The sequence below is a fragment of the Anolis sagrei genome, chromosome 5 (assembly GCF_037176765.1).
Source record: "Anolis sagrei isolate rAnoSag1 chromosome 5, rAnoSag1.mat, whole genome shotgun sequence".
In the NCBI taxonomy this organism is placed as follows: Eukaryota; Metazoa; Chordata; class Lepidosauria; order Squamata; family Dactyloidae; genus Anolis; species Anolis sagrei.
The window spans coordinates 194,617,124-194,643,409 of record NC_090025.1 but is presented as its reverse complement, the minus strand read 5'-3'; the positions used below and the strand labels follow the sequence as shown (position 1 = coordinate 194,643,409).

The following is a 26,286-nucleotide window of genomic DNA, read 5'->3' as shown; positions in this document are numbered from 1 at the left end:
TAAATCTTTTTTCCTAGTTCCAATAGACCTCACTACCTCTGAGGATGCTTGCCATAGATGCAGGCGAAACGTCAGGAGAGAATGCCTCTAGAACATGGCCATATAGCCGAAAAAAACCTACTACGACCCAAATGTAAGTAGATCAATAAGTACCGCTTCTACGGGAAGGTAATGGCACTCCATACATTCATGCCAACCACATGACCTTGGAGGTGTCTACGGACAACGCCGGCTCTTCGGCTTAGGAATGGAGATGAGCACCACAACTCAGAGTCGGACACTACTGGACTTAATGTCAGAGGAAGACCTTTACTTTTACTAATTTCTCTAACTATTGCACAACATACACCTCACAACAGCAATGTTTTATTCCAGCTGAAGATTGCCATACTATTGATTTTTCAATTAACCCGCTTATCTCTGATCCAGTGATTTGGACATGAATAATGTCCCGAGTTGGGAACGTCCTTGAGAAAGGCTAAGAGAGAACTTGCACATTAATCTATGTATGTGTGTATGTTATACACACACACACACACACGAGTATATATCTCAAAGCAAACACATGAAGGTCTGTTAATCTTTTCTGACCGACCATGGAGATGTTTCTGGTTTTGGGTCTTCTTGTCGCCGCCGCTTTTGGCCACCAAGACTTTGTTGGGTGAGTAGAAATGAGGAATGATCAACGTCTCAGGATTACTATAGTTGCGTATTACTACAGGGATCATAGACTCCTAGAGTTGGAAGAGACCTCATGGGCCATCATCCAGTCCAACCCCATTCTGCCAAGAAGAAGGAATATTGCATTCAAATCACCCCCCGACAGATGGCCATCCAGCCTCTGTTTCAAAGCTTCCAAAGAAGGAGCCTCCACCACACTCCGGGGCAGAGAGTTCCACTGCTGAACGGCTCTCACAGTCATGTTCAGATGGAATCTCCTCTCTTGTAGTTTGAAGCCATTGTTCCATTGCGTCCTAGTCTCCAGGGAAGCAGTAAACAAGCTTGCTCCCTCCTCCTCCCTGTGGCTTCCTCTCACATATTTATACATGCCCCTCATCATGTCTCCTCTCATCCTTCTCTTCTTCAGGTTAAACATGCCCAGCTCCTTAAGCTGCTCCTCATAGGGCTTGTTCTTCAGACCCTTGATCATTTGAGTCGCCCTTCTCTGGACGCATTCCAGCTTGTCAATATCTCTCTTGAATTGTGGTGCCCAGAATTGGACACAATATTCCAGATGATCCTTGGGGTATTGTCGAAGGCTTTCATGGCCGGAATCACTGTGTTGTTGTAGGTTTTTTTGGGCTATATGGCCATGTTCTAGAGGCATTCTCTCCTGACGTTTCACCTGCATCTATGGCAAGCATCCTCAGAGGTAGAGAGGTCTGTTGGAACTAGGAAAATGGGATTATATATCTGTGGAAAGACCAGGGTGGGACAAAGGAGTCTTGTCTGCTGGAGCTAGGTGTGAATGTCTCAACTGACTACCTTGATTAGCATTGAATGGCTTGGCAGTGCCTGGGGGGAATCTTTTGTTGAGAGGTGATTAGATGTCTTTCCTGGTCTGTGGAAAGACCAGGGTGGGACAAAGGACTCTTGTCTGCTGGAGCTAGGTGTTAATGTTTCAACTGACCACCTTGATTAGCATTTGATAGCCTGGAAGTGCCTGGAGCAATCTTTTGTTGAGAGGTGCTTAGATGTCTTTCCTGGTCTATGAAAGACCAGGGTGCGACAAAGGACTCTTGTCTGCTGGAGCTAGGGGTGAATGTCTCAACTGACCACCTTGATTAGCATTGAATGGCCTGGCAGTGCCTGGAGCAATCTTTTTGTTGAGAGGTGCTTAGATGTCTTTCCTGGTCTGTGGAAAGACCAGGGTGTGACAAAGGACTCTTGTCTGCTGGAGCTAGGGGTGAATGTCTCAACTGACCACCTTGATTAGCATTGAATGGCCTGGCAGTGCCTGGAGCAATCTTTTGCTGAGAGGTGATTAGATGTCTTTCCACAGATATATAAACCCAATGTTCCTAGCTCCAACAGACCTCACTACCTCTAAGGATGCTTGTCATAGATGCAGGCGAAACGTCAGGAGAGAATGCCTCTAGAACATGGCCATATAGCCCGAAAAAACCTACAACAACCCACCGATCCTTGGGGTACCTTTCCATTTTAAAAATTCTTTTCCCCATTTTCCAGGGATCAGGTTCTCCGTATCACGGCCAGGAATGAAGAGCAACTGGTTATGCTAAACGAACTGGGGGAACTGGAAGACTTGCAGGTAAGGAAGGGCAACGCTTAGAACACCTTTTTGTGGGCCATCACAAATCTAAGTATACTGAAGCTGCCCAAAACTTCGTACCATACATTGGACCTATGGGCATCACTGACTAATGTCTTATACAGGCCATCCCAGAGTTACAAACATCTGACTTACAAATGACTCATAGTTAAGAACGGGAGTGAGACAGAGGAAGAGAAATCTTCCCAAAGGAAGGGAAATTCATTCCTGGAAGAGGTATTATGGGGAAAAGGTGTCTCCGTGGAAGCTTTATCTCCAGTTGGGGCAAACTTCCCACCCAAAACCCCCATAACCAACAGAAAATACTTAAGCCCATCCAGTCCAACTCCCTTCACCAGGGCAAGAAAATGTAATCAAAGCCCTCCTGACAGAGAGCCATCCAGCCATAGATATAGATAGATAGATATGATTCACACACACACACACAGATATAGTATCATAGACAGAGGTGGCCCAAGGTAATTTTCAACAGTAAGCAAACATTATTTTGGCGCCCCCCCCCCCCCAACCAATCATTGATATATATTTTTTCTGTTTGTCGTGGGAGTTCTGTGTGCCATATTTGGTTCAATTCCATCATTGGTGGAGTTCAGAATGCTCTTTGATTGTAGGTGAACTATACATTCCAGTAACTACACTTGCCGCATTGCCTGGCCTGCTTTGGGTCTGGAGGCGTGCCTGAAGACCCCGGCGTGTGCACCAAAAATCACCTCTTCTCCTGACTTTCTCCTCAACCATTGGGACCGAGAGAGAGAGAGAGAGAGAGAGGTGGAGATGCCCACCTTTCCTGAAGGTAGGCGCAAAAACAAAGGAGGGAGCGGAGGTGGGAGATACCTCCAGCCAGAGGGGCTCTCTCTCTCTCTCTCTTGGTCGCAATGGCTGAAGAGAAAGTCAGGAGAAGAGGCGACTTTTGGTGCGCACTCTGGGGTCTTCAGACACGCCTCTGGAACTGAAGTGGGCCAGGCGCGGTGGCTCCGCCCCTTGGCCCACCTGCGGATTGGGGAGAGGAGAGGAGGCGGGTGGAGTGCTGGGGGATCGGGAAAGGGAGCCGGTCATGGGGAAGGGATCGAACGCGGAGAACGATTGAGCGCCGGCTCTGCTTGCGCACCCGGTGGCCAGGTGGAGCAGGAACGAGAGGGGCTAGGTGAGACTCAAGGGCCCGGCCCCTTTAGGAAGAGGATCACCCGGCAGCAAGGCAAGAAAACCAAGGCTCCCCCCCAGACTGCTAGGGCTGTTGTGAGCTGAGGGGGCGCTCCTCAAGTGGCGGTCGAGGGGCATTTACAGATTCGCCTCTGCACCCCTGGCAAAAAAAAGTGTTCTGCGACCTCTTACTTCGCGTAATGCACAAGCCGCCCCTGATCATAGATTTGAAAGGGGCCCCTAAAGAAGGACAATTATATCTTGCATGTTCCAGGGTGGGCAAACCAGACACTCTCCACATCAAGACTGACAAAGAAACAGCAAGAAATACTGTTTACCCACAAGCAGAAAGACATTACATATCTGAGAAACCAACACTTTCTCATTACTTTATTTTCCATATCACCAGACTGGGCCACAGCAACGCCTGGCAGGGGACAGCTAGTATATAAGAATATATAATGATATTCTGTTTTATTATTGTATATTTGTATATTTTAAGTTGTAATGTTTTTTTTATTGTGAGCCACTTTGAGTCTCCATATAGAGCAGTGTTTCTCAACTTTCCTAATCCCGCGACCCCTTAATACAGTTCCTCATGTTGTGGTGACCCCCAACCATAATATTATTTTCGTTGTTGCTTCATAACAGTAAATTTGCTACTATTACGAATCGTAATGTAAATATCCAATATGCAGGATGTATTTTCATTCACTGGACCAAATTTGGCACAAATTCCCAATATGCCCAAATCTGGATACTAGTGGGGTTGGGGGAGGGACTGGTTTTATCATTTGAGAGTTGTACTTGCTGTGATTTATAGTTCATCTTCAATCAAAGAGCATTCTGATCTCCACCAATGATGGAACTGAACCAATCTTGGCACACAGGACTCCCACGACCAACATAAAACACTAGCAGGGTTTGGTGGACATGGATCTTGAGTTTGGGAGTTGTAGTTCACCTACATATGTGGACTCAAACAATGATGGATCAGGACCAAATTTGGCACAAATACGCAATATGTGAACACTAGTGGAGTTTGGGGAAAATAGACCTTGGCATTTGGAGTTGTAGTTGCTGGGATTTATAGTTCACCTACAATCAAAGACCATTCTGAACCCCACCAACAATAGAATTGGACCTAACTTTCCACACGTAACCCAGATGACCAAGAGAAAATACTGTTTTCTGATGGTCTTTGGCGACCCCTCGGATACCCTCTCGCGACCCCCCCAGGGGTCCCGACCCCTAGGTTGAGAAACAGTGATATAGAGAGATAAAGCGGGACACACACACACACACACACACACTAGCGATCCCCTGCCACACGTTGCTGTGGCCCAGTCTGGTGATCTGGAAAATCAAGTAATGAGAAAGTGTTGGTCTCTAATCTATGTAATTCCTTTCTGCTTGTGAGTAAACAGTATTCCTTGCTGTTTCTTTGTCAGTGTTGATGTGGAGAGTGTCTGGTTTGCCTACTCTGGAATATGCAATTGTCCTTCTTTAGGGGTCCCTTTCAAATCTACGATATCATATCTGTCATATACGTATGTGTGTGTGTGTGAATCATATATCTATCTATCTATCTATCTATCTATCTATCTATCTATCTATCTATCTGTCTATCTATATCTATGGCTGGATGGCTCTTTGTCAGGAGGGCATTGATTATGTTTTCTTGCCCTGGAGAAGGGGGTCAGACTGGATGGCCTTAAGGCACCATTTCTCATCCTGGGGGCTGGGACCCCTGGGGGGGTCATGTGGGGGTGTCGGAAGGGTCACCAAAGACCACCAACCCCCCCCCCCCAATATTTTCTGTTGGTCATGGGGGTTCTGTGTGGGAGGTTTGGCCCAATTCTATCATTGGTGGGGTTCAGAATGCTCTTTGATTGTAGGTTAACTATAAATCCCAGTTACTACAACTCCCAAATGTCAAGGTCTATTTTCCCCAAACCCCATCTGTGTTCACATTTGGGCGTATGGAGTATTCATGCCAAGTGTGGTCCAGATTCATCATTGTTTGAGTCCACAGTGCTCTCTGGATGTAGGTGAACTACAACTCCCAAAGTCAAGGTCAACGCTCACTAAACCCTTCTAGTGTTTTCTGTAGATCATGGGAATTCTGTGTCCCAAGATTGGTTCATTTCCATGGTGGGTGGAGTTCAGAATGCTCTTTGATTGTATGTGAACTACAACTCCCAAACTCAAGGTCAATGCTCACCAACACCGATGCAAGCAGCTGTCAATTGAGAGGACCACAATTTGGGTAACTTGAGTTCAAACCCAATGGTATCGTCACAATCATTTCTCACTCTGTAAACACTCACCTACTAGAGCTGGTAGGCTCTCTATACTCATCTTTATTGTTATTTACTCTAATGGTGTCTCCTGTGTCTTCCACCATGAGATTGCTGGTCATGCTAGATGTATTTTCTTTTCTTTCTTGTGCAAATAAGATTGATTTCTGGAGAGGTCCATCTAAGCCCGGCCTTGCAGTGGATATGAGGGTCCCCTTCCGGAGTGTCCAAGCAGTCAAGGTCTTCTTGGAGTCAAATGGCATTCTTTATTCCATCATGATCCAAGATCTACAGGTAAGCCACAAACACGGCCACCGAGCTTTGTATTTAGCTATAGGCAATGCAAGTTCCAAGACTCCACAGCAGTGAGCCATGTCAGTTCAAATGCTATCAAACTGCATTCATTCTATGTAGGTAATAATAATAATAATAATAATAATAATAATACTTTATTTATACCCCGCCACCATCTCCTCAAGGGGCCTCGGGGAGGCTTATATAAGGCTGTTGTCGAGCAATTTAGAATGGTTGTGGATAGGCCCAAGGCATTGTGGGTTACCTGGTGAGAAAGAGAAGCCAATAATACAGAATAAATCTCACCAAGTTGAAGAGAAGGCCACTGAGATGTTCAATATATTGTCGAAGGCTTTCATGGCCGGAATCACTGGGTTGTTGTAGGTTTTTTCGGGCTATATGGCCATGTTCTAGAGGCATTCTCTCCTGACATTTTGCCTGCATCTATGGCAAGCATCCTCAGAGGTAGTGACATCAGGAGATAATGCCTCTAGAACATGGCCATATAGCCTGAAAAAACTACAACATTGGTTCTCAACCTGGGTCCCCAGATGGTTTTGTCCTACAACTTCCAGAAATCCCATCCACTTTACCAGCTGTTAGGATTTCTGGGAGTTGAAGGCCAAAAACATCTGGAGACCCCAGGTTGAGAATCACTGATCTACAACAACCCACGAGATGTTTATTTCATTCCAGCTGGAAAGGATGACGATTGCAGTAATCTGCTAACAAATCAACATGTCCATTGGGCAAAGAGATACAACCTATGTAGTCTTCAGATTCAAAAGTTCCCATGCCCGCCCGCCCCCCCGAGCTGGCGTTGTTATGATTGGCTGTGATGTCAGCCAGCCAGCAGGATAGCCAATGGTGGCCTGAGCCCTGCTTTGGCCTCTCAGCCAAAGGGGTGGAAGGGAGGCGGGCAACAGGGAGATGATGAAGAGATGTCTAGTTGACTGGTTTAAATGACTAATGTTTGGAAAATGGCTCAGCGATTGCTGAAGCCCTCAAGCCAAGCCGGGGTTATTGTTTTGGTCCTTAGAATCATCATCTGTAATCTGGCCCAAATGAACAGGTCCTTTGTTTTATCATCCGGAGATATGGGGTGCGTTGATGAACTTTGGAACTGGTTTCGGCCAGGAGGGCTGACATAATGGAAGAAGCTGTGGTGAAGTCCTAATTCCTTGCAGACAGGAAGACACCTTTTGTTGTTGAGTGATTTGTATGTCCATGGACCTTGTCTGTGCCGTTGCGCCTGGGGGCTATCGCTCTTAGTGAAAGAGGCATGGACATGACATCTTTCCCAAGGGATTGCTTCTTGCCCTCCTTTAGGGAAAACTGGAACTCTCAAAGACCCAAACACTATAGATAACTCAAAATAGGTTTTATTGTTCACAAAGAGTTATCTCTTTAAGGCAATAAGCTGGAAGTTTCAAAGGGGTGAAGGAAAACATACATTACAGTCTTTGGTTGTCTTGGGTTCAAGGAGTTTTGCAGCTGAGAAGCTTTTCCAGGTCCCTCTTTCTCAATGGTTGTGAATGCTGGAGCAATCCACAACCCCAGTCCAAATGGCCTATGTTTGAAGACACAAAGTCTTCCTCTGGTGCCAAAAGAACTGGTTTGAAGGTGCTTGAAACTTCCCAACGTCGTTCAGGTTGATCTGAACATGAAGCATAAGTCTCAAGGGTAAGAACCTCAGAATTGGTGCTGAGAGGTAACTTAATCAGGGGCTTTTAGAGCCAAGTCTCTTACTCACGTCCATCTGGTAGAAAATCTGATGGTGGAATGAAAAAGGAAAGCACTCCTCTACTACAGGAAGAGGTGGAGCCAAACAATTGAGCTGAGAAAGCAATTCAACTGGTGCAACATTGATTGACAGCTATAAATAACCAATCAATCCAACTATACATAGGCAGGGTAAAAAGGCAGGATTAAGCATGATACAACAGTTTAAATCTTGTAACTAACAGTTCTACACATAGGTGGCGCCACTTGTGCCATCACATTATCTTTCTAGGTGGTCTGACATAGTCCTCCAAGGACTGGGTTTTGATAAGAGTCATTTATCTTATTGTCCATGCAAGTGGGCTTGGTGAAACCTTTTGTTTAGGGATTATCTGGCTCAGGAAGCATTAGAGGGGCTTCCAGAGTCATGAGAGTTGCTGGTTTTATGAAAACAGTGGCTTTTCCTTCATATTTCATATAAACATACATGCACATAGGGGATGGGGAATGGGACAAGGGAACATACAAGGAATTCATAGGAAGAGAGGGGGAATCATGCAGGGTCTAAGAAAAATTCCCATCAGCCCCCCAAAGTCCATTGAAGTTCATATAAGTTTGGAAAAGTTGATAAAAAGAGTTCATAAGAGGGCTGTTGTAGGTTTTTTCGGGCTATATGGCCATGTTCTAGAGGCATTCTCTCCTGATGTTTCGCCTGCATCTATGGCACGCATCCTCAGAGGTAGTGAGGTCTGTTGGAACTAGGAACTCTGAGGAAGCTTGCCACAGATGCAGGCAAAACGTCAGGAGAGAATGCCTCTAGAACATGGCCATATAGCCCGAATAAACCTACCCAGTGATTCCGTCCATGAAAGCCTTCGACAATATGGTTCATAAGAGTTCACAGTTCATAGGGATTTGACAAAGAGTCCATGGAAGTTCCTAAAGGTCTTAAAAGTCCTCAAAATTTTATAAAAGTTCCCAAAAGTTTATAGAAGTTGGAAAAAGTTCATAACGTTTGGGTTACAGAGGCGTTGCCATGTGGGGCCATGGAAAAAAACCCTTAGATTCCCACATGGGGGAGAGATAGAGGATTATGGGTTCATTCCAGCATGGTGTCCTTGGCAAAACTATGAATTCCCTGATTTTGAACAATCTCTTACAAAGTCTGGGGTGGGGGTGGGGGGTCACCCCTGATGTCAAGCCTAGCAATACAACAATGCAAATATACACATAAGAGTACAACAATAAAATATAAGGAAATAAAATAAAATAAAATACAAGAAACAGTATAAATGAACACATCAGACAATATACAATCACAATATTTGAACACAGAAAGTTGATCACAGTGGGCAGGGCCGGTTGCAGAGATTAAAAATTAAAAAACACTGCGTGAGAGAGCAATGTAATGTATCTGGACAGAGGATCCGAGGGACGAAATAGGGTTTAATGGGACCAGAGGCGGCCCTAGGTAATTATCAACAGTAAGCAAACAGTATTTTGGCGCCCCACCCCCAACCAATCATTGATATATATTTTCTGCTTGTCGTGGGAGTTCTGTGTGCCATATTTGGTTCAATTCCATCATTGGTGGAGTTCAGAATGCTCTTTGATTGTAGGTGAACTATACATCCCAGTAACTACACTGGCCGCACTTGCTCCCTTGCCTGGCCCGCTTAGGGTCTGGAGGCGTGCCTGACTTTCTCCTCAGCCATTGGGACCAAGAGAGAGAGAGAGAGAGAGAGGTGGAGATGCCCACCTTTCCTGAAGGTAGGCGCAAAAACAAAGGAGGGAGCGGAGGTGGGAGATACCTCCAGCCGGAGGGGCTCCCTCTCTCTCTCTCTCTCTCTCTCTCTCTCTCTCTCTTGGTCCCAATGGCTGAAGAGAAAGTGAGGAGAAGAGGTGACTTTTGGTGCGCACGCTGGGGTCTTCAGACACGCCTCCGGACCTGAAGCGGGCCAGGTGCGGCAGCACCGCCCCTTGGCCCACCCGCGGATTGGGGAGAGGAGAGGAGGCGGGTGGAGCATCAGGGGATCGGGAAAGGGAGCCAGTCATGGGGAAGCGATCGAACGCGGAGAACGATTGAGCGCCAGCTCTGCTCACGCACCTGGTGGCCAGGTGGAGCAGGAACGAGAGGGGCGAGGCAAGGCTCAAGGGCCCGGCCCCTTTGGGAAGAGGATCGCCCGGCAGCAAGGCAAGAAAGCCGAGGCTCCCCCTGGACTGCTAGGGCTGTTGTGAGCTGAGGGGGCGCTCCTCAAGTGGCGGTCGAGGGGCATGTACAGAGGCGCCTCTGCGCCCCTGGCAAAAAAAAAGTGTTCTGCGACCGCTTACTTTGCGTAATGGATGAGCCGCCCCTGAATGGGACTAACAGGTAACTTCTGATGGTATTATGCTATGCAGGATTTGGTCAGGTCAGGGATTATTGTTCATTCAGTCATTGAAGGCACACTGGAACAACCAAGTTTTCAGGCTCTTTCTGAAGACTGCCAGGGTGGTGGCTTGCCTAATCTCTCTGGGGAGCAAGTTCCAGAGGCGAGGGGCCACCACAGAGAAGGCCCTCTCCCTCATCCCCACAAGTTGCACTTGCGAAGGGGGTGGGAGCGAGAAAAGGGCCTCTCCAGAAGATCAAAGGTATCGTGTAGGTTCGTAAAAGTAAATGCGGTCACGCAGGTAGGCGGGTCCCAAACCGTTCAGGACTTTGTAGGTAAGAACCTGCACCTTGAATTGGGACCGGAAAATAAACGGCAGCCAGTGGAGCTCCTTAAACAGGGGGTTGACCGCTCCCTGTAATTCACACCAGTTAGAAGTCTGGTTTGTCTCCATGTGAAAGCTGACACGGTGTGCCTCCTTGCCATGGCTCATTGCTAGGGAATCCTGGGATCTATAGTTTTACATCTTGAATTGTCTCTGCCTAAGAGTGCTGGCGCCTTGCTAAACTACAACTCCAAGGATTCCACAAAGCAGCAAGTGCTTTCAAACTGTATAATGTAGATGCACCCTTTTTGAGTTCATTTCGGAGATTGAATCTTACTACATCCATATCAAGCATATTGCGATTTTTTAATTGCTGCAATTACAGGATCTGCTGGATGAGGAAAAAGAGACCATGTTGCTTTCCAAGAAGTCTGAAAGAAGCACGGGGACATTCAGTTTCTCTTCCTATCACACCATAGAGGAGGTATGTTGTCACTCACACTCACACGCACTATGAAATAAAGAGGCCAGGCACAAAAAGTCGGTAAACTATGGGCAATTTATTGACAAAGTGGATGCCAAAGTGCACAGCAACCGATTTGGCACCCCTTATAATCTCCAATGGGACCTATTTATCTTTACTCCAGCTAATTCTGCAAAAAATTGTCACGATATTATTTAACTCTTTCATCGAATCATTGGGGTTTTCTATGGTCAACACTATATCATCAGCAAAGACACGGATCTTATATTCTTTTCCTGCCACCCGAATACCCTTTATCTCATTGTTCCCATTTATTTGTTTTATGAGAATCTCTATGCACATAATAAGCAGAGATGGAGATAGTGAGCAGCCTTGTCTGGTACTGCATTTTATTCCGATTCTTTGTGCTTTCTCTTGTAGGGGCAAAGAAACCAAAATGTTCCCCAAAAAAGCAAGAGCCCCCTTTCCAATAGGGAGGGTAAGGAAGGGCACCACAAAAGTTGAATCTTTTCAACTGCAAAAAACAATTTATTGTAAGGCCATAGCAATAACGAAAGCAAGCATACAGGAATGAAATCAAAGGGTTTGTCACTGTGGGTTTTTTATCACTTTGGTAGTAAATGGAATATACATTTTAATTGGTTCCCAAAGATAAATCATTTCATTAGTCTAACCTATCTATACAGTTGTTCATTAGTTGTTTATGATTTTGATTGACATTATAGCACACATGGGATCCTAACAATGACACAACTATAGTCTATTGTTTTCTGACCATGACTGTCTTAATGAATCAATCTTATCTGTTAGTCTGTTGCAAACATGACTTCAGAGCAACAGGGAAACTTGGGGGTTCTAACTAGCCACCAGCTAGCTGGTTTTGTCCAGATGTATTGTTATCCTTGAATAGTAACTTCTTCTCTGGAGCACTGATTTCTCAAACAATTCGCATTTTTTGTAAACATAGGCCTATTGCAGAAGTAGGCCAATATGGCAGTAAATCACAACATATAGGCATTGGGAACATCTCTGAAAATTCCCCTTTTAAAACCACGTCCCCTCTACTCTCAGTTGATTATCAACTGTGCATGTTCGTCTTTGTAAATAGATCTTATTGCTTTTATAAATTGTTCTCCCATATCATGTGTATGTAAAACTTCTATCATAAATTCCCAATTTAAGATATCAAATGCTTTTTCTATGTCTAGAAAAGGTAGCGCTAATTTCCTGCTAGGATATTTATAAAATATTTCCATTATATTGAATAGGCATCTTGTATTTTGCTTAATTTGGCAATGGGACCTATTTATTTGGGGCACCACCAATTCCTATGCGGCCCTGGCGTGATCAGCTATGCTCACAATGTGCAAAAATTACACACTACGTAGACTACACAGGTTACACATTTTGGAGGTTAACTTTTATATGAAACTGCCCACCAAAAGATAGAACAATAGAGATAAATATCTTAAACAAATAACCAAAGAGGAGGAGAGGAAGGAAAAGAAGAAGAGGAAAAGGAGAAGAGAGGAGGAAGAAAAGGAGAGAGGAAGAACAAGTGAGAAGGAAAGAAGAGAGGAAGAGGAGGGGGAGAAAGGCAGAGGAGAAGAGTAAGACGAGAAGTTCACCAAGATTACATCTATACAAGCAGTCCTTTCGTTCCCTGAACATCTCTCAATCCTTCAAGTCAACATACAAGTTTAGGAAGAAACAAGAACTTGAGTAGGATTCCTTATCTTCTTGTTCAGTATTTGCTAATTGGCTATGATTGTCTATCAGGCATGGGCAAACTTTGGCCCTCCCTCCAGTTGTTTTGAACTTCAAGTTGGTCCAAAACACCTGAAGGAGGGCCAAAGTTTGCCCATGCCTGTCGTTCTGCCCCCACGCTATCATAACTACTTGGAAGGTGAACTGGTTGCGTAGGGAACAAATTGGGGACTATATAGTTGACTCAAGCAAGAGTTTACTAACTGACAAGAATTTTGGACTAGATGACCTTTGAGGTCCCTTCTGCTGCAATGTCAACTCACAATGCAATGCCTCTGCTTCCAGATCTACAGCTGGATGGATTATTTCGTGGCTGAAAATCCGGATCTGGTCAGCAAAATCCAGATTGGACAGAGCTACGAAGGGCGGCCCATTTATGTTCTGAAGGTGAGACATTACAGGACTGAATGCCGATGGATTAATTGCCCCGCTGAAACGGACAATATTGGCTACCACTGGCCTGTTGTTGTTGTTGTTGTTGTTGTTGTTGTTGTTGCCCAGGCATGCATTTTCTTTGTGGCTGTTCCTTGCTGTGTTTCCTTCATACACTTTCACTCTCTTTCCTTCCTTTTCCTTTTTTTCCTACCTTCCATCCTTCTTTCCTTTTTTCCTTCCCTCCTTCTTCTTTACCTTCCTTCCTTCCTTCCTTCCTTCCTTCCTTCCTTCCTTCCTTTCCTTTCCTTTCCTTTCCTTTCCTTTCCTTTCCCCTTTTTTCCTACCTTCCATCATTCCTTCCTTTTTTCCTTTTTCCTTCCCTCCTTCTTCTTTACCTTCCTTCCTTCTTTCCTTTCCTTTTCCTTCCTTTTTCCCTTCTTCTTCCATCCTACTTTCTTCCTCTGTCTTTTCCACCTTTCCTAACACGATTGGATTTTCAATTAATTTGTGTAATGCAGTTTAATGACTAGAGGGATATTTCTGGCTTTTTTTGCAGTTCAGCACCGGAGGGGAGAACCGTCCCGCCATTTGGATCGACACCGGCATTCATTCACGGGAATGGATCACCCAAGCCACGGGCCTATGGACCGCCAACAAGGTGATCATGCCAAATATAGTCTTCCTGAAAAATTAACTGCTTTTTAATGCTTGATCTCCAACCCTGCAGCACTGAGGTAGCCTGGTTCAAACTTCTCATTCAAGCAGAGCTTGAGTGCATCTGCACAGGCGAATGAATGCAGTCTGACACCACTTTAACTGCTCAGGCTCAATGCTATGGAATTGTGGGAGTTGTAGTTTTGCAAGGTCTTTGGCTTTATCAAGGAGTGTTGGTTCCATCACCAAACTACTCAATGCCATCACACCGAGCCATTGCAGTTAAAGTGGTGACAATCCAATTGTGCCGGAGTTGTAGTTTTGCAAGGTCTTTGGCTTCATCAAGGAGTGTTGGTTCCATCACCAAACTACTCAACGCCACCACACCAAGCCATTGCAGTTAAAGTGGTGACAATCCAATTGTGCCGTCACACCTAGAAACTATAAAGTTAAACTAAGATGTACTTCCACAAGGCAGGGGCAGAAATAGAGAAAGCCCACCTGCGCCTGGTCCTTTCCAAGTGCACTTCTCTAGGACCCGGTATATAGAGTAAGTCGCGTTGGGATGGTCGTTGCGACCTCTGATGATGGGAGAAGGAGAGGCGGTCCCTAAGGTACGATGGACCCTGGCCGTAAAGAATTTTAAAGGTCAGAACTAGCATCTTATATAGACCACGGTACTCAGTTGGAAACCAATGCAAATGCCGCAACACTGGTGTTATATGGCATTTCATGGGCGTTCTTGTGAGTAGCCTGGCTGCCGCGTTCTGAACAATATGGAGCTTTCGGGTCGTAGACATCGGAAAGCCAACGTACAGGGCGTTGCAATAGTCCAGCCTAGACGTGACCGTGGCATGGATGACTGTTGCCAGAGGCTCATCAGATAGGTAGGATGCCAATTGCCTCGCTTGTCATAGATGGAAAAAGGCTTGTTTGCTGGCAGCAGCGACCTGAGCTTCCATTGTCAGCTGCGAATCCAAAACAACACCCAAGCTCTTAACGGTAGGCGAAGGAGATAGGGCGGCACCATCGAAGGTGGGTAGCAAATGGGTCAGACCTATTGAGCGGCCATGCCAGAGAATCTCAGTCTTCGCCGGGTTCACCTTCAGTCTGCTAGCAAGTAGTCAGTTCGACAGAGCCTCCAGGCATAAGGTGAAGTTGTCTGGTATTGACATTGCTCCAGGCTCCAAGCGCAAAAGGTGTCGTCCGCATATTGATAGCAGTCTAGGCCGAAACTCCGAACCAAACTAGCAAGGGGTCTAACGTAGATGTTTGTGCCGTCGTGCTTGGGGGCTATTAGTCTTAATGAAGGAGGGATGGACGTGGCACTTTCCCCCCAAGGGATTGCTTCTTGCGCTCCTTTAGGAAACTGGAACTCCCAAAAAACCCAAAACGCTGTAACTAGCTCAAAATGAGTTTTATTTATCACAAAGTCATTTGTTTAAAGCAATGAGCTGGAAAACTTCAGAGGGGTGAAGGAAAACATACTTTACAGTCTCTATTAGTCCTGGGTCCAAGGGGTTTGAAGCTGAGAAGCCTCACCAAGTTTCCTCTTTCCTCAATGGCTGTGAATGCCGGAGCAAACCACAACCCCAGTTCAAATGGCCTATGTTTTGAAGACTCAGGATCTTCCTCTGGTGCCAAAAGAACCGGCTTGAAGGCGCCTGGGTCTCCTCAATGTTATCCAGGACGATCTGGACATAAAGCATGAGTCCCCAGGGTAAAAAACCTCAGAACTGGTGCTAAGAGGTAACTTAAATCAGGGTCTTTAAGAATGAAGTCTTTTACTCACATCCATGTGGTATGATCTCTGAAGGCAGAATGAAGAGAAAGGAAGTTCTCCCCTCTTGCAGGAAGAGGTGGAGCCAAACAGTAATGATTGACAGTTACAAGCAACCAATCCATACAATTATACACAAGCAAGGTAAAAAGGGGCAGGATTAAACATGATACAACAGTTAAAACCTTGCAACTAACAGTTCTATACATAGGTGGCGCCACTCGCGCCGTCACAATGTTGAAGAAAAGAGGGGAGATAATTGCACCTTGGGGTACCCCACATAGGAGGGGAGATCTTTCAGAGACTTGATCCATATACTCCACACATTGACTCCGCTTTCAGAGAATGTGTTGAACCAATTGAGGGCCTGATCGCGAACTCCAGACATAGCAAGACAGTGAATCATTAGATCATAGTCGACGGTGTCAAACGCTGCGGTAAGGTCGAGAAGTACCAGTATACATTGCAAACATTCAATGACATAGACACACAACATATATAGACAGACACACAGAGGCTACTTAACATTCCAGCTTCATGAGAGTATGCTCGAATTCCAGCCACCGAGGGAGCTGTCACTTCACGGTCCATTTGTGACACTGAGTCCTTGATAGAGTACTTCCTCCTTCTTTCACCCGCTGCTGGAGACTTTTATGGCATTGTAAATTAGTTAAATTAGCCTCCTTGCATAAGCGGTACCTAAATTTCCTGTTTGACATATGCAACTATCTTTCAGGCTGCAAAGGTTGACAGCAAGCTAGACAGATGGTTGGGAGCTTACTCCAACCTGGGCTGTCTTCAAACTTATGACCTTTCGGTCAGTGGTGATTTAATGCAGCTGACTCCTAGCCAACGTAGTCCTTAATGTTACTTAATTGATGTCTTATCATTCAGCATTGTTCAAGCCTCCACTAGTTATTTGTTATGTGTGTATCGGTGTGCAGTTTTCCTTAACTATTTGTTGTGGGAGGGGCTGCAGACTATGTGATCAGATCTGGGCTTGTTCAGGACTCAGACTCCATTTTAGAAAGTGTATGCTTTTAAGAAGACTGTAGGAACAGTATGCTTAGAGATTTCAATGTAGAAGCATGCTTAGAGGCTTAAAGTAGATCAACCCCCTTCAGCCAGGCAAGAAGATAATCATTCGAAGCCCTCCTGACAGATGGCCTTCCAGCCTCTGCTTATAAATCTCTAGAGAAGGAGACTCCTTCACTCTACTAGTCCTTGATCAATTCATGTGTGATGAATGGAAGTGAATGTGCCGATTAATACCAATCATTCCTTTTCCCGCAGATTGTCGAATCCTTCGGCAAAGACGGCTCCCTGACGGCCGTGCTAAACTCGATGGACATCTTGCTGGAGATTGTCACCAACCCCGATGGGTTTGCTTACACGCACACCAATGTAGGTTTCCACAGCTCTCAATGTGTGAAACGGAGAAGTTACAATCTCTGTGTTGTTAATGCTCATTTTGTGCTTCTGTAGTGGCTGTGCTGTCACACGCTGGGCCTGTGAAAGAGTCTGTAGACAGGACGTGTGTTTCTGAATGCCCAACGGGACGCCGGGGGTGCCTCGGCTGAGAGGTCTTTCGGATTTCCCCACACAAAATTCTTTTAAAGACTTAGAAAGTTCAACAAAGTTTTTATTGTTGCTTAAATTTTATTGTGCTGGCATTGGCCTATAAAGCCCTAAACGGTTCCGGCCGAAGATACCTAACTGACCGCCTCTCGGCCTATGAACCCACGAGGACTTTGAGATCTTCCGGGGAGGCCCTGCTCTCGATCACGCCTGCGTCACAGGCACGGCTGGCGGGGACGAGAGATAGGGCCTTCTCGGTGGTGGCTCCTCGGCTGTGGAACACCCTTCCCGTGGACATCAATCTAGCTCCCTCCCTGTTGATATTCTGCAGGAAGTTAAAGACCTGGTTGTTTAAGAAAGCATTTGATCAAGAAGTGCAATGACTGGTAATTAGGAATGGAACAATGGAAATGAGATCAGATTGTGGCTTGACGATGAGACGATTCGGAATGTAGTAGAAATTTTGTAGTAATGTTGTTGTTTTGATAAGATGTTTTTCTGACAATGATGAATTGTGATTAGTTTGCACTATGTTTTGTAAATTGCACCTGTTTTTTCATGTTGTACACCGCAATGAGTCGCCCTTGGGCTGAGAATTGCGGTATATAAGAGCAGTAAATAAATAAATAAATCTTCAATAAATCAAACAAATACTTCAAGGCTCTGAATCAACTGGTGGCTTGCTTAAATCTTGTCCACAAGGGACAGGCAACTGTCTTCATAAACTGTTTCTTCCTCCTACAAGGGAAATCCTTGACCCTTTCTTTGGGCAATCTGTCTTAGGCTCTGCTGGCGTGGGCCCCTACACCCGGTCCAAATTGCGTTATGGCTGCCATGAGTGGGCCTTACCAAACAGAGTCCTTTAGTAGATTTCCAAGAGGAAAGAAGGCTTTCAATTCCCAGCAAAGGCTGGCTGAAGAGTTGTGGAACTTAATTCCCTAACAAAGGCTATGCTGTAGTTCTCTGTAGAGCTGTGGGACTGGATCCCCCGCAGCAAAGCTGTAAAAGACGAAGCTTTCTACAGGTGGAACTGATTCACGTCCTGTACGAAAGGCTTCTCTGTGTGAACTGAACTAGAGTCGCCCTTTTCCCTCCTTAACCCAGAAAAAGGGGCGGAAATAAGGAACATAATGATAATTGATGGGTTGTTGGCCCTATGATTGCAAACCAAGGGAAGCCACCTTATTGCAAAATGCATGGAACTTTGCAATACATGCAAACACTCAATAGAAAGGAAAAGAAGCTGGAGCTCCTGGTACAGCCATACCAGCACAGTGGCACAATGCCTTTGATGGGTTGCCGTGTGTTTTCTGGGCTGTATGGCCAAGTTCCAGTTGCATTCTCTCCTGAGCTGTTGCAAAAACACCTTGTTCTCATCTCACTCCCTTCTCTGATGTTGCCTGAATCGTTTTACAGCAAGCAATTTAACAATTCCATTTGGCGATCCAATTAACAATGGTTATTCTTAGCCTTTGCCTCTTTGTTTCTGTAGAACCGCATGTGGCGCAAGACGAGGTCCCCCAACGCTGGATCTTCCTGTGTCGGAACGGATCCCAACCGCAACTGGGATGCGGGTTTCGGAGGCAAGTATATTGTCCTTTGTACAATGTAGCTGGCCTTGCTGACCAGGGAATGAGGGGGATTGTCATCCAACACAACCAAAAGGCAGTACAGCGTTCCCTCGCTACTTCGCGGTTCGCTTTGCGCGGACTCGCCGTTTCGTGGATTTAAAATTTTTTAAAAAAATATTTACATTACAACGGGCCTCTGAAATGGAGACTGGTGTGCGGCGCCTCGCATCCTGTTGCTTTTTTTTGGTCATTCTGTCAGTGGCTCGGGATGCAAGCGGACGTGCTTTGTCCAATGTCTTGTCGAAGGCTTTCATGGCCGGAATCACTGGGTTGTTGTAGGGTTTTTTTGGGCTATATGGCCATGTTCTAGAGGCATTCTCTCCTGACCTTTTGCCTGCATCTATGGCAAACATCCTCAGAGGTAGTAAGATCTATTGGAACTAGGAAAATGAGTTTATGTATCTGTGGAAAGAACTCTTGTCTGCTGGAGCTAGGTGTGAATGTCTCAGCTGACCACCTTGATTAGCATTGAATGGCCACTTGCCACCCAGATGAAAAGTGTTCTTGCCATACATCAAGGGAAGCACTGACCGCAGAGGGAAGCCGATGAGGATACACAACCTCCAATCTATCTACAGACCCACCAAGAAAATCCAACAAATGCTCCGTTCAGCAAAGGACAAGACGGATCCTCTCACTTCTGCAGAAGTCTACCGTATACCATGCAGCTGTGGACAAGTCTACATAGGGACCACCAAACGCAGCAGCATTGCCCAAAACACGAATCAAGGAACATGATAGGCTCTACAGACTACTGCAGCTAGAGAAGTCAGCCATAGCAGAGCACCTGATGAACCAACCTGGACACAGCATATTATTTGGGAACACAGAAATGCTGAACCACTCTCACAACCACCATGTCAGACTACACAGAGAAGCCACTGAAATCCACAAGAAGCACGTGGACAATTTCAACAGAAAGGAGGAGACCATGAAAATGAACAAAATTTGGCTACCAGTATTAAAAAAAACTCTAAAATTACAACAGCAAAACAGCAGAGAGGAAACAATCAGGGACACCTCTCAACAAAAAATTGCCCCAGGCACTGCCAGGTCATCAAATGCTAATCAAGGTGGTCAGTTGAAACATTCACACCTAGCTCCAGCAGACAAGAGTTCCTTCTCCCACCCTGGTCATTCCACAGATATATAAACCCATTTTCCTACTTCCAACAGACCTCACTACCTCTGAGGATGCTTGCCATAGATGCAGGCGAAACGTCAGGAGAGAATGCCTCTAGAACATGGCCATACAGCCCGGAAAAACCTACAACAACCCAGTGCTTTGTCCATCTCTTCGTTCCGGGTAGGGATGCAGCCCATTGGAGGCCCCGACATCGCCCCAACAACATCCAAAATGTATAAATATTACAATTAATACAGCATCCCTACTTCGCGGATTTTCACTTATCGTGGATGGACCGGGAACGTAACCCCCGCGATAAGTGAGGGAACACTGCAGTTAAGGTGGGATTACAGCCATCTATGCACACAGAGGTCCAAGATTACGTATAGCTTGTTATGATGAGCATGTGCTTGAACAACTTAAACAGCTCCAATGTCACTCTGGGTTTTGGACCGAACTTTAAAGTAGTTGTCTAAGGTACTGACTTACTTATTTACTTAGGCGATCCCTCATTGTCTGAGTAAGACAATGAGGGATCACCTAAGTAAGTAAGGCGATCCCTCCACAGGCACTTATGTACACCAAGGTCGGTGTCCTGGCGGTGGATACATAAGTGCCCGTGGAGCCCTACTCTTGACCTGCATGTTCTCCCGCAGTGAGGGCATCGGTTTCCAGGTGGAAGGCGGTCCCGGACACGCCGTCCTCTTGGCACGTTTCTCTCTTTCACCCTCCATTCGTGCCTCTTCAAATTCTGCAGCACTGCTGGTCACAGCTGACCTTGAACTGGAGCACTCAAGGGCCAGGGCTTCCCAGTTCTCGGCGTCTATGCCAGAGTTTTTAAGGTTGGCTTTGGGCCCATCTTTAAATCTCTTTTCCTGTCCACCAACATTCCGTTTTCCATTCTTGAGTTTGGAACAGAGCAACTGCTTTGGGAGATGGTGGTCGAGCATCTGGACAACATGGCTGGTCCAGCGGAGTTGATGGGGGAGGACTATCGCTTCAATGCTGGTGGTCTCTGCTTCTTTTTCCAGCACACTGACATTTGTCCGCTTGTCTTCCCAAGAGATTTGCAGGATTTTCCAAAGGCAGTGCTGATGGAATCATTCCAGGAGTTGCATGTGATGTCTGTAGACAGTCCACGTCTCGCAGGTGTATAGCAGGGTTGGGAGGACAATAGCTTTATAAACAAGCACTTTGGTATCCCTACGGATTTCCCAGTCCTCAAACATTCTCTGCTTCATTTGGAAAAGGCTGTACTTGCAGAGCTCAGGCAGTGTTGCATTTCAGTGTCAATGTTGATGTCTGTAGACAGTCCACGTTTCTCAGGCATATAGCTGGGTTGGAAGGACAACAGTTTTATAAACAAGCACCTTGGTCTCCCTACAGATGTCCCGGTCCTCAAACACCCTGTGCTTCATTCGGAAGAATGCTGCAATTGAAGAGCTCAGGTGGTGTTGTATTTCAGTCTCAGTGTTGACGTCTGTAGACAGTCCACGTTTTGCAGGCGTAGAGCAGGGTTGGGAGGACAATAGCTTTATAAACAAGCACCTTGGTATCCCTTCGGAAGAATGCTGCACTTGCAGAGCTCAGGCAGTGTTGTATTTCAGTGTCAGTGTTGACTTTGGTGGCAAGGTGGCTGCCAAGGTAGCGAAAATGGTCAACATTTTCTAATGTTACACCATTAAGCTGTATTTCTGGCATCGGAGAGGGATTGGCTGGTGGCTGCTGGAAGAACACGTTGGTTTTCTTGATGTTCAATGACAGGCCGAGCTTCTCATATGCTTCTGTGAAGGTGTTTAGAGTGGCTTGTAGGTCTTCTTCTGAATGCGCACAGACAATGTTGTCATCAGCATAATGGAGTTCTATAACAGATGTTAAGGTGCTGCACCCTATCCTCAAAGTATATACTCTACGTTGGAGATTTATTGACTTTTGGTCTACCAAATGTTCTCCCGCAGGTCCTGGATCGAGCAGCAACCCCTGCTCCGAAACCTACCACGGGGCCTTCCCCCATTCAGAGAGCGAAGTGAAATCTGTTGTGGACTTCATCCTCAGCCACGGGAAGGTGAAATCTGTCATCTCCATCCACAGCTATTCCCAGATGCTGATGTTTCCCTATGGCTATAAAACAGAGCCCGCCGCTGACCACAAGGAACTGGTAAGAGGAGAGCCCGAAAAATGTGTTTGATCCGTAAAAGGAGAGTTGCTGTAGTTGAAATGCAAAGAGACAGAATGGGGGACAATGCCTGGCTTGAGAGCAGTATGTGTGAAAAAGATCTTGGAGTCCTCGTGAACAACAAGTTAAACATGAGCCAGGAATGTGATGTGGCGGCAAAAAAAGCCCATGGGATTTTGGCCTGCATCAATAGGAGCATAGTGTCTAGGTCCAGGGAAGTCATGCTCCCCATGCTCTATTCTGCTTTGGTTAGACCACACCTGGAATATTGTGTCCAATTCTGGGCACCACAATTCAAGAGAGATATTGACAAGCTGGAGTGTGTCCAGAGGAGGGCAACTAAAATGATCAAGGGTCTGGAGAACAAGCCCTATGAAGAGTGGCTTAAAGAGCTGGGCATGTTGAGCCTGAAGAAGAGAAGGCTGAGAGGAGATATGATAGCCATGGATAAACATCTGAGAGGAAGCCACAGGGAGGAGGAGGGAGCAAGCTTGTTTTCTGCTTCCCTGGAGACTAGGACGTGGAGCTATGGCTTCAAACTACAAGAAAGGAAATTTCACCTGAACATTAGGAAGAACTTCCTGACTGTTCAGCAGTGGAACTCTCTGCCCCAGAGTGTGGTGGAAGATCCTTCTTTGGAAGTTTTTAAACAGAGGCTGGATGGCCATCTGTTGGGGGTGATTTGAATGTGATTGTCCTGCTTCTTGGCAGAAAGGGTTTGAATGGGATGACCCATGAGGTCTCTTCCAACTCTAGGATTCTATGCATTCAGAAAGCTATTGAAAACAATATAGCTTACAAACATTAACCCTGCACTTTTCCCCTTTGACCATATAGGATGACCTTGCCAGAGAGGCTGTGACAGCCTTAGAGGAAGTCTATGGCACGAAATACACGTTTGGGAGTACGATTGACACCATCTGTAAGTAGTCGTTGCTTTGTACCCATGGCTGAAATCAACCCAAAGCCAGCGTGTATTTCCCTCCAATCCTGCATTTAGCAAATAACTCAAAATAAGTTTTATTGATCACAAAGTTATTTATTTAAAGCAATGAGATGGAAAGTTCAGATGGGTGAAGGAAAATATATGTTACGGTCTCAGTTAGTCCTGGGTCCAAGGTGTTTGAAGCTGAGAAACCTTTCCAAGTTTCCTCCTTCCTCAATGGCTGTGAATGCCGGAGCAAACCACAACCCCAGTTCAGATGGCCTGTGTTTGAAGACTCAGGATCTTCCTCTGGTGCCAAAAGAACCAGTTTGAAGGCGCTTGAGACTTCCAACATTGTTCAGGTTGGTCTGAACATGAAGCACAAGTCTCAAGGGTAAAAAACCTCAGAATTGGTGCTGAGAGGTAATTTAAATCAGTGTCTTTTAGAGTCAAGTCTCTTACTCACGTCCATCTGGTAGAAACTCTGATGGCAGAATGAAAAGAAAGGAAGCACTCCCCTCCTGCAGGAAGAGGTGGAGCCAAACAGTACTGATTGATAGCTATAAATAACCAATCAATCCAACTATACATAAGCAGGGTAAAAAGGCAGGATTAAACATGATACAACAGTTTAAATCTTGCAACTAACAGTTCTACACATAGGTGGTGCCACTCGCGCCGTCACAATATGGGAGAGGCTGTTGTGATTTGTTTTTGCCCGAATTGATTGCGAAAGACAAGATCCACTTCTCTTCTTTCTCCCTTGCTGAGTTAATGGAGTGTCAATGACTTTGGAACTCAGTTTGCAGCAATTGGAATAAGCTGAGGACACAGGAAAGACCGGGACAATTCGAAAACAGCAGAGAATCAATTGGGGGTGTCCATATCTATATATATAAAAATGTAATGTTCATTTGGGGGATTAACATAACTCAAAAACTACTGGACGAATTGACATGAAATTTGGACACTACACCCCTAACAGACCACCGAGTGACCATCACTCATAATCACCACCAACCGAAAAAAAACCAGTAGAAAGGACTTAAAAACTCAGAAAAAAAGCCAAATGGCAATACAGAAAAATAAAAGAGAGAGGGAAGGAATGGGAGAAAGAAATAAAGAAGGGAAGGAAGGAAGGAAGGAAGGAAGGAAGGAAGGAAGGAAGGAAAGAGAGAAAGAGGGAGGGAAAGAAAGAAGGAAAGAGATAAGGAAGCATGGAAGCAAAGAGCAAAGGAAAGAAGGAAAGAGGTAAAGAAGGAAGAAAGGAGAGAAAGAGAAAGGAAAAGAAAAAGGGGGAAGGAAAGAAAGAGGTAGAGAAGGAAGGAAGGAGAGAAGGAAAGAAAAAAGGGAAGGAAGGAAAGAGGGAGCGAAGGAAGGAGGGAAAGAAGGAGAAAACAAGGGAGGGAAGGGAAGAAGAGAAGAGAGAAGGAAGGATGGAAGCAAAAAGCAAAGGAAGGAAGAAAAGAGGTAAAGGAGGAAGAAAGGAGAGAAAAAGGAAGGAAAAGAAAAAGGGGGAAAGGAAGAAAGAGGTAGAGAAGGAGGGAAGGAGAGAAGGAAAGAAAAAAAGGAAGGATGGAAAGAGGGAGCGAAGGAAGGAGGGAAAAAAGGAGAAAACAAGGGAGGGAAGGGCAGAAGAGAAGAGAGAAGGAAGGATGGAAGCAAAAAGCAAAGGAAGGAAGGAAAGAGGTAAAGAAGGAAGAAAGGAGAAAAAAAGGAAGGAAAAGAAAAAGGGGGAAAGGAAGAAAGAGGTAGAGAAGGAGGGAAGGAGAGAAGGAAAGAAAAAAAGGAAGGATGGAAAGAGGGAGCGAAGGAAGGAGGTGAAAAAGGAGAAAACAAGGGAGGGAAGGGAAGAAGGAAAGAGAGAAGGAAGGGTGGAAGCAAAGAGCAAAGGAAGGAAGGAAAGAGGTAGAGAAAGAAGAAAGGAGAGAAAGACAGAGGGAAGGAAAGACGGAAGGATGGAAGCAAAAAGCGAAGGAAGGGAAAATGTGGTTGCCATGGCTCAATCCTACGGAATCCTGGGAGTTGCTGTCTTCTCTGGCAAAGAGTATTTCCTTCTGTGTTTCCTTCCCTCTGCAGATCAAGCCGACGGGACGACCATCGACTGGAGCTACGACAACGGGGTCAAATATTCCTACACTTTTGAGCTCCGAGACACAGGGCGATACGGCTTCATTTTGCCCGCGGACCAGATCATCCCAACCGCAGAAGAAACCTGGGTAGCGCTCAAGAAGATCCTGGAACATGTCCATAGCCACCCTTATTAAAACCCAGAGCAGGGTCTGGCAAAGTCCAACCCCCTTCGGTCATGCAGGAATCCACAACTAAAGCACTCCTGAAAGATAGCCATCCCCTGTGATAGAATACTTTTGTGATAAGGGGTTTTAATTTAGTGGCATAAATCGCAAGTGGGAAATAAATATATATACAATGATTGCTGTCTTTCTGGTGTGTCTTTTTCTCTATGTGATGAGGTGGTTTGAGTGCTGGACAAGATCTCTGGAGACCTGGGTTCCAATTTCTTCTTGGTCATAGAAACACAAAAGATATATTCGGACAAATCACACTCACCTCTGAACAAACCTTGCAAAGAAAACCCTGTGATCAGTTCAGCTTAGGTTTACCATTAAGTCCCAGGGTCTGTAGTTTGGTAAAACACCAAAACTCATAGTGACAACTTGTAACGGTACAACTCCCATGAGTCCATATAATTGAGACATTGTTGGCACATGCTACCATGTCCCCCTATTACCAAGTAACCCAAACCTCCAGGGTTGTTGTTCAATTAGAATCTGAAGGCAAGGTAATCGTTCAACAGGTTTATTTGATCAAACCGCCCTGCTGGGTGAACAAAGTGCCCCACACAAATCAGACAAAATGTGATAGGCTCAGATTCAAAGTGAAGTTTATGTATTTATTTATTTATATTATTCAAACGTATATGCCGCCACTCCCCTGGGGCGTGGAGCGGCTTACAAGAACAGGCTAAAATCTAACACAATTTAAAAACAATTTTAAACAATTTTAAAACAAAAATACCAAAGATCAAAGGCCTGTCGAAACAGGTATGTTTTACATGCCCTGCGGAAAGCTGATAAGTCCCGCAAGGCACGGACTTCAGGTGGCAGAGTATTCCAGAGCGATGGTGCCACTGCTGTGAAGGCTCTGCGTCTGGTTGCTGTTAGACGCAAGGTCTTGACACTAGGGACTTCCAATAGATCTTGGTCCTCAGAATGGAGGGATCTCTGGGGTTGGTAGGGGGTGAGGCGGTCCCTCAGGTACATCAGCCCCAAACTATGCAAGGCCTTAAAGGTGAGTACCATCCCTTTGAAAGTGATCAGGTGCTC

The 26,286-nt window shown here is 45.6% G+C and overlaps 1 protein-coding gene across 1 annotated transcript; it reads left to right on the top strand.

The window, feature by feature from the left end:
• The first annotated feature begins 557 nt into the window (after positions 1-557).
• LOC137097211 (carboxypeptidase A1-like) lies at positions 558-25,373 on the top strand. The gene is made up of 11 exons (XM_067469362.1): positions 558-661; positions 2,191-2,272; positions 5,893-6,027; positions 10,829-10,927; positions 12,980-13,081; positions 13,626-13,727; positions 16,797-16,907; positions 18,574-18,664; positions 21,797-21,996; positions 22,852-22,936; positions 25,019-25,373. The coding sequence occupies exons 1-11, from the start codon at positions 597-599 to the stop codon at positions 25,204-25,206; spliced, it is 1,260 nt and encodes a 419-aa protein (XP_067325463.1). The 5' UTR covers positions 558-596; the 3' UTR covers positions 25,207-25,373.
• The last annotated feature ends 913 nt before the right edge of the window (positions 25,374-26,286 follow it).

Excerpts from the sequence above, each read along its gene's own strand:
- LOC137097211 (XM_067469362.1), top strand. The coding sequence starts at position 597 with ATGGAGATGTTTCTGGTTTTGGGTCTTCTTGTCGCCGCCGCTTTTGGC. Across the intron at positions 662-2,190 it reads GGCCACCAAGACTTTGTTGG|GGATCAGGTTCTCCGTATCA; the intron begins GTGAGTAGAAAT and ends CCCATTTTCCAG. Across the intron at positions 18,665-21,796 it reads CTGGGATGCGGGTTTCGGAG|GTCCTGGATCGAGCAGCAAC; the intron begins GCAAGTATATTG and ends GTTCTCCCGCAG.